Genomic DNA, 8,059 nt, shown 5'->3' on the forward strand with positions numbered 1-8,059 from the left:
GCGCCCCGCCCTCCCCACGGCGCATGCGCAGAGGGCCGCGGCGGCGGGCGGCGCCGCTGCGCGGCCCGGCGGGCGGGGCGGGGCCGCGGCGCGCAGGCGCGGTGGCGGCCGAGGGGAAGTGAGGCGGGCGCGCGCGGCGCCTTTTCCGGCGGCGCTGGCTGAGGGAGCGGCGCGGAGCGGCGCGGAGCCGGCCCCAGGTAACCCCCGCCGGGCCCTCTCCCCTTCCCCGCCCGCTCGGCCCCGCCGCCCTGGCTCACGCTCTCTCCGTCCCCTTCGCAGGCAGGAACGCGGAGCCGCCGCCCCTGAGCCGGCATCCATGAGCTGAGGCGCCGGGGCGGGAGCCAAAGGCAGGAGCCGGGCGGAGCCGCCGCCTCAGGCCCGGCGGAGGCGCGGAGCGCGGCCCCCGTTCCCCTCACCCCCCTCGCCCCGCTCCTTCCGCAGCGCCCCATGCGCTGAGCCCCGCCCGCCCTCGCCCGGACACTCGGCCCCGCTCGGGCCGCTCGGGTGGGTCCCGCTCGCCCTCTGCTTCCCCCCCCCTGCCCAAGCCCGGAGGCCCCTTGGATGCCGCCGAGATGGGCAAGGTGCTGTCCAAGATCTTCGGCAACAAGGAGATGCGGATCCTGATGCTGGGTCTGGACGCGGCGGGGAAAACCACCATCCTGTACAAACTGAAGCTGGGCCAGTCCGTCACCACCATCCCCACCGTGGGCTTCAACGTGGAGACGGTCACTTACAAAAACGTCAAGTTCAACGTGTGGGATGTGGGGGGCCAGGACAAGATCCGCCCGCTCTGGAGGCACTACTACACGGGCACGCAGGGGCTGATCTTCGTGGTGGACTGCGCCGATCGTGACCGCATCGACGAGGCCCGCCAGGAGCTGCACCGCATCATCAACGACAGGGAGATGCGGGACGCCATCATCCTCATCTTCGCCAACAAGCAGGACCTGCCCGATGCCATGAAACCCCACGAGATCCAGGAGAAACTGGGCCTGACCCGGATCAGGGATAGGAATTGGTACGTGCAGCCCTCCTGTGCTACTACAGGGGATGGACTCTATGAAGGGCTGACATGGTTAACGTCCAATTATAAATCCTAATGAGAGAATAACTGTTTAGTCTACAAAGAATTAAAGGAAAAAAAAAATAACCCACATGGCTTTCTGGAAGAATGATTCTCTACTGAAAAGTAAAACAAAAGCATCCATAGGATTATGATCATCTTTCTCCAGTTACCGCCCTTTCCTTCTGCACACTTGACTGGATTCCTGTTTTAACTCTTCTTGCTTGGCGTTAGGATGCTCTAATCTCCGAATGTGACACGAACACAAGCACTAGATGCTATGGCAGACTTCCAGCAAACAGGGGAAAGACACATTGTAGACTTGCTAAGTAACTTTTTTTCGTTTGTTTGGGTTTTTTTCTCCTCTTGATAGCCCTTAAGATGGTTTGATTATTTTGGGGGATGGTTGGGGGTGGGGTACCACTTTCAGTGTATGCTTTCTGGTTCTACTTTTTTGATTATATATATATTATTTTTTTTCCTTCTTCTATCACTTGCTGTAGATTGCTACTTTTTTGCATTCACGCAGAATATGTTGGTAGGTCTACTTCATCTAGTAAACTGAAAATTATTGCTTAAAAATCAAACTGCAGTCTGTCTTTTTATATTAAGGACTTTTTTTTAAAAAAAGTTCTGTTAATCTGTAACTAAATAGTGACTCTCAGTCTGTCTTCATATCTCAGACTAATAATGAAACGAATTCTTGCCTGCAGTGGCAGCGCGAATACCATTGTAACATGTTCAAAGTGCATTTCAGGCGCAGCGTTCGCCAGGTAATGTAAGAACCGCTTTGAAATGTCAGCTGTGAAGTTCTGAACCATACATCATGCATGAGAAGGGATGCAAATAAGTTCCCCATACTACATAGCAACCATATAGCAAATAAGGCAGGAATGATGTAATAGTTCCCGGGTAGATGCTGTTCGGTTTTTGTCTTGCATTGCAAACTTTAAAAGATGTTTTAGCTGCAGTTTTTCCTACTTGTGTCAGTCTCCGATCCCATAGGTTCCTTCCAGACAACGCAGCAATAACGTGTAAGCATTGCAACAAGTTTTACTTTAAATCACGGATGTTTAGGCGCAAATCTCGCACTGACTTGCCTGTCTTGCGATCGAGAGGAATTGCTCCCGTCTCAAGACAGTCTAAGGCATCTAAATCTTAAAGATTTCGGATTCTTTCTGAAATTCATCTCGTGGAGGAAGAAATTTGGAGTTCTGTGCTAAGCTGTAACCGAGCTTGGTGATTCTGACATCTGAATAAAGGCCATTTTGAGGAAATAACTCTTTGCTTTAGTTTTCCAAGACTGGATTGAACTCGTCCGAGGAGTTGCCGTCTCTCTCGGTTGTTGCTGTGGTCCTGCGGGAAGGGAACTATGTTGGATGGCTGAAGCCCATTGAGTAAGGAGAGCAAGCGGGGAGGAGAAAGAGAGAGAGAGTAAACGACTATGAATGTAAACTTCCATAATTAGTTCTTAAAGGGCAAGCAGCTCATTTGCCATATCGCAGTTTGCAGATGTGACTGGCAAAAAAAAAAATCCTAAAAACTCCACCCACCCAGAACAAGTATTACTATAAAAACTCAAGTATTAGTGCTGGGTGTGAAAAACATTAAAGCAGCTGGTTCTTATTCAGCCTTAAGGATTAACTTCAGATTTCCTCAAGGAGTTAAACTTGATTGGGGAATTCTAGGAATGTATGCTACAAAACCAGAAGAAAATGGCTATTTTTTTCTTTTTTTAAAAATTTTTTTTCCAGCGATATGAGTTTTATGTGAAACTGGGGGCATTACACTACATTTCTGCAGTGTTGACTCCGCATGCTGAGGACATTGTACATGGAGCTCTTACCAAAGATTTATGGCAAGATAAAAATACTGAAATCAAATGCTTTGGACTACTTAAAAATTCCTTTAGAATACGGTTCCGAAAGATTTATCTCTATGTGGGTTGCAAATGGGACTGAATGGGTTCTTGGTGCTAGAAGATAGAGCATTGACTGAGTCTTCACAAGCGTAATGTAGAATAACTCTTAAATCTCAGCTCTAAAGAAGAGGTAAGATTTTTTTTTTTTTCCTTTTTTTTCACTCAAGGCTTTTTGCCACTGGAATATCATTGCTCTATTTTCTAGCTTTTTTTTTTTTTTCCTATTGATGTAACTGAACAAACAGTGTGGTGGTATAAAGACTAAAAATACAAGAATATGGTTACTGTTTTCTTCTGGAGCATAAATAAAATAGCCAAGCACAAAGTAAATGCCTAAACTGGAAAACTTGAAGCTCTATTAATGGTTCTTGAACTTTCTTAAATCTATTCTCAGTCAACATGAAAACTTCAATAACTTCATTTTTCGTCTAAGTTGATTTACTGTGTTTTCAAGTGCTGGGGCAGACTTTGCGTTAAGTTGAGTTCACGATTTTGTAACTTTGTTATTCTGTTTTTGTAGGTGAAAGGAAACTGATTACGCTTCTGAATATTTTAAGGGTTTTTTTTGGGGTGGGGGGTGGGTGGGAAGGGGAGAAAAAAGTTGCTGAAACATGTGGCAGAGACTTCACAATAAATGGCCATTGCTACTGAACAAAAGAGAAAAGGTTTCACTTTCAACATGTCCTTTATAGGTTGTAGCTGAACCTCACCACGAACGGGTGGCTGTCAAGCCGTCAACACAGCCTGCAGGATACAGGGGCAAATCTGTAAGAAATCCTATGATTTAAAAACTAATCTGGAGTTTTAAGTGCATCAATTTGTGTTCATGTGAATTTATGGAGTAAGTTTTGAATGGCGTTAATCGTGTCCGATAAGTGAATGAGTTTGTAGACTGTGATCTCCCTGACTAAAGTAAACAGGAATTTTGTGTTCTCAATATGGCTGTAGTGTTGGTAAAGAACTAATAAGCAGAAAATAAAGCAATTATACAGCGGAGCTCTCCTGGTATGTTACTTATATTTAATTATGAGAGAAACAGAAAGGGGCAATATGGAGCATTCTGTGACATAAAGAGGTCTCTGTTCTGTATCACACAGTTTTGAAAGCCTGTCTGTAATTCCTCGGAGACTCAGATTAGTGACTATTTTTATAAGTGGGAAGGATGATACTTCTTTAATACTCCCCACTTGCAGTTACCAACCTTGAGCAAACTTTAGTGTCAAGTTTATGTTGCGTGGGGAGGCGATGGGCTCCGTGAGCGGGCACGGAGGGACCGTCGCTGAGCGGGACGGTGCTGCGCATCACAGAAGAAATCACTCGGAAAGCGAAGAGTAAAAAACGCAGCGATGGACAAAAGGGTTGAGGAGTGAACAGGGGTGTTTGTGGATGTGAGTTCAGTGGCTGAGCAGGACACGGGAGCAGATGGAAGGACTGGGGCAGGTGCAGCGGGGCACGCGTGGGGCCGGGGGTGTGCGGGGGCCGCGGCTCCCGTGGCAGCTGCTGTCCCACAGACCCCCGGAGGAACAGCCGCCTCGCAGCGCCCGGCCCGGCCCCGCTGTGGGGCTGCTCGGGCCGTGGCTTTGGTGGCACAGGGGACAGCAGAGGTTTGGAGGCAGCTCCCACCACCCGCAGGTGTGAGGCCGCTGGGAGCCATCGCCTTGTTGCGGAGCTTTCGGGAATGTTCTTTACCCAGGTGGGGGTACCAGGGTGGTGGGTCCAGCATGGCTGCAATCCTCCGCAAAAACCTTTTTAGTCCAGGGTATTTAGGCCAGGCTCTGTCTACCTGAATGTCAGTTAAGGGTGTGGCTGTGTAAATGAACTTACTCTGACTTAATTAAACTACTTGGGAGTTTGGAGACAAGGCTCCAGAAGAGTAAACTCGTGTCTCTTTTCATTGTAGTACTGAGTCATTTTTCACAATGTCAGCACTTATCGGTTTAAATCGGACCTTTGTTTCAGCAGGAGTTAGCGTGACTCCCCAAACCGCGCCGTGACTCACGCTTCTGTGGGGATTTCTGCCACAGTCACAGGCCCCGTGGACCGGGTTTGGAAAAAAAATCTGCCGTCCCTAACTGGAAATTAACCCTGCTAATACAAGAGTCCTCGCAAAGGAATGTCCCTCGCTTTAAAAAAAAAAATTAGTCGCATTGCCAAAACAGTTGCCTGCAAGATCTGGGATAACTGGTTGCTTTGCTGGTGGACCTGAGTGTTATTTCTTGTGTTACTGGGAATGGGAGAAGCAACCGCCGGGAGCGGAGAACTTGCTCCAGAAGGGTGGAAGCTGCCTTGGTGCGGGCACCGTGACTCAGACCTCCCGCTAACGCCCGCCTGTGCTTTTTATCTTGGATTTGTTTCTAATATCTGTCCAGCCCGAAGGGTTTGGTACATGGAATCTGAAATCATTTCGGATTTAGCACTGTCTGGAAAAAATGCCCTTTCCCCTCGACTCGTGGGGAAGCGTAAGGTGCTGTCAGTGAGTTTGTGCCACCTCCGCTCATATACTTTGCTCCTCTCTGTCATCTTAAGCTCGACTTCGCCACCGACGCCGCTCAAGTCTTTAAGTTTCAAAATTACGTCTAAGCAGACGCCTTCGAGACTTCGGGCTGAGGTGGGTGACTCGAGCGCCGCGATCCATCTCACTTTCAAAATGTGGAGCGGTGTAATTTTAGCCCCGCCGCGGGTTCCGCAGGGGCGGCGGGTGAGTCAGAGCCCGTGCGCTCGGCCGCGGCCCCGACAGCCCCGGGAGCGGGTGGCAAAGGCGCCTTTTTATAGGCAGCAAAACGGGTCTGTGACGTGTGGTCCAGGAAGTTGCGCTTCTCTTGCTTAAGAACAGGTATCTCTGGCCTCCTTAAAAAAACAGAAGCGGAGGAAAAAAAAAAAAAATAAGTCAAGATGTGAGTCATCTGCTGAGCTCTCCAGCCTCAGAGTCTCGCAGCGGTTTAACAGGCTCAGGCCCTCGCTTCGCCTCAAGAGAAACGTTTTGCCTTCCAGAGGATGCGCTTCACTCTGTTACGCGTTTCTTTAGTCGTATCTCTTAGGACAGTGTTAGTTAGAAAAAAAAAATAGTCAGGATTTAATGGGTGTCTGTTTCGCGAGAGGTAGAAATTGATAATGCTCGAAAATTGATAACACTTGAAAACTGATCGCACTTGAAGCACTTTTCCATATTCAGCTGAGTGTAACCTCGAGGGGGAACCGCCAGCAGCTCCTGGCTCAGGGCAGGGCCCCCTTGTGCCCCAGCTGCACTTCAGACTTGGTGAAAACTCACTCGGAGGGTAAAAAGAGAAGAGAAGAAAGCCGAGGTGTGGATAACAAGCCGAACTCCTGAACTTGTTGCTGTGGCAGTGCCTAGAATGGATTCCTTGTTCCAAATATGATGGGGGTGACGCTGCCTGGGCCAGGTGCCGGCTTCATCCCCAAGTTTCTTTCCGATGGAGCTGGAGGGGAAGGGAGGTTTTCTCTTTTATCGTTGCAGGAGATGAAAACTTGCGGGAAGCTGCGGCAAAACGCGGCGTTGTGTGCTGATGGGGGGGTTGGCTGTTTTAGGGGAGTGCGCTCTTATTTTGCATTTCGGGGGGGTAAAAGTCAAAGACTTTGAGACAGCCCACGCTGTTCTGTTACAGGGGAGCAGGACAGATGGGGTGGGCTGGATGGCAGCAGCAAGGGAAGCATCTTCCCAGCCTTAACTAGGACTATTTGAAAAGATTCTGTTGCTGTTCGTGTGCTCAAGCTGCGGCGAGTTTTGTCCATCAGAAAAGGCACATCATGGGGAATGGGGCAGGTGGTCCCTGCCTAGATCGTCACTGCTGCAGATGGAGTGGAGGACAGCGTGCAGGGCCGACACCAGCCCCGAAATACGTCTTACGTCCATTTGAAGCTGATATTCGAAGAACAAAATCATTACACGAAGGGAGTTCAATGGGTTTGCTGCAAGGTGGATCTGACAGCGGTCCCGGCGCCGACAGCTTCTCACTCAGAGCAGCGTTTGCTGGGCGCGCTGCCTCAGAAGGAGACTTTGCACTTTGCAAGCATGGAATGTGGGGTTGCGTAGTCCTCGTGCTGTTAATATTTGCTATTTTTGCCTCGAGGAGCTTTCTGCCTTTTCCCTTTGAAAGCGGGGGGCTGTTAACTTTCAGCGGCCGCCCGTCAGCGGAGCGAGGCGCGCTCATGCAGTTATCCCATTAGCTTAACGTCTGCCAGAACGCCCTTTCCCCACGGGGGCTGGATTAGGCTGGAACTGACCCAGCTCTTCAGGAAGCTTTTCCTATCGCGTCCTTGTGGCTTTCAATCTGCTGCCTTAACCGTAACCAAACCCGGCGCCCGTCCTGCACCGTGGGGCTGGAAGCTTTTGTGAGCAAAGCAGTGATTTGGCTCTACCTTTTCCTCCCAAGCAAGCCTGAGTGTTCAAATTGCATCGTGTTTAAATGTTCAAATTATATCCGAAAGATCACGTACGTATTCGTATTTTTGATCTAAAGGGTTGTTTTGGCTGCAATGACTGGACTGGTTTTCACATCAGCGCTGAAAATAAAAGCCTTTCAAGGGGGAGGCGAGGGGCAGCAGCGGGATGGATGTCCCTGGAGCGCTGGATTTCTTCTCGCTGCCCAATGCGAAGGTTCGGGACAAACTTCCCCAGCACCTGCTGGCTGGAAGACGAGCCAAGCTCAGCGAGGGCCGCTGAGAAAGTCGCTGCATTGTGGAAGACGTTGGGTCGCTGCCAACGAGCTGTCCCTGGATCTCGCCTCGGCTCATCTTACAACCTTGGACTAGTTAATGAATCCAAAGTCCTCCAGCCCTTGCCTCAAGCATCTTGAGTATGTGGCATGTGTGAGCCAGGGTCGCTGTCACCCTGGGGTGCTCCTGCCAGTGTCCGGCGGCTGCAAAGGCGCCTTTCTGCCTCCGACCCGCTCCTGGCCGTGTTTGCTGCGGCTTTCTGGCCCTCTTTAGGGAGGGATGGGAATATTTCAGACCAAGGCCGTGATAAGCTCTCCACTAAGTAATGCTATCTGCAGCCTCGCAGCTGCAATCTCAGGATCTCAGCTCCTGCCTCACCTGTTTGGCTGATACCTAATGAA

At 50.0% G+C, this 8,059-nt stretch overlaps 1 protein-coding gene across 1 annotated transcript; it reads left to right on the forward strand.

Annotated features, from left to right (window-relative positions):
- Positions 1–320: 320 nt before the first annotated feature.
- Positions 321–2,343, forward strand: ARF6 (ADP ribosylation factor 6). Its single transcript, XM_065636554.1, has one exon. It carries the CDS (start codon positions 573–575, stop codon positions 1,098–1,100), a length of 528 nt encoding a protein of 175 aa, XP_065492626.1. The 5' UTR covers positions 321–572; the 3' UTR covers positions 1,101–2,343.
- Positions 2,344–8,059: the final 5,716 nt, after the last annotated feature.

This window comes from Caloenas nicobarica, chromosome 5, assembly GCF_036013445.1.
Source record: "Caloenas nicobarica isolate bCalNic1 chromosome 5, bCalNic1.hap1, whole genome shotgun sequence".
NCBI lineage: Eukaryota > Metazoa > Chordata > Aves > Columbiformes > Columbidae > Caloenas > Caloenas nicobarica.

Excerpts from the sequence above, each read along its gene's own strand:
- ARF6 (XM_065636554.1), top strand. The coding sequence starts at position 573 with ATGGGCAAGGTGCTGTCCAAGATCTTCGGCAACAAGGAGATGCGGATC.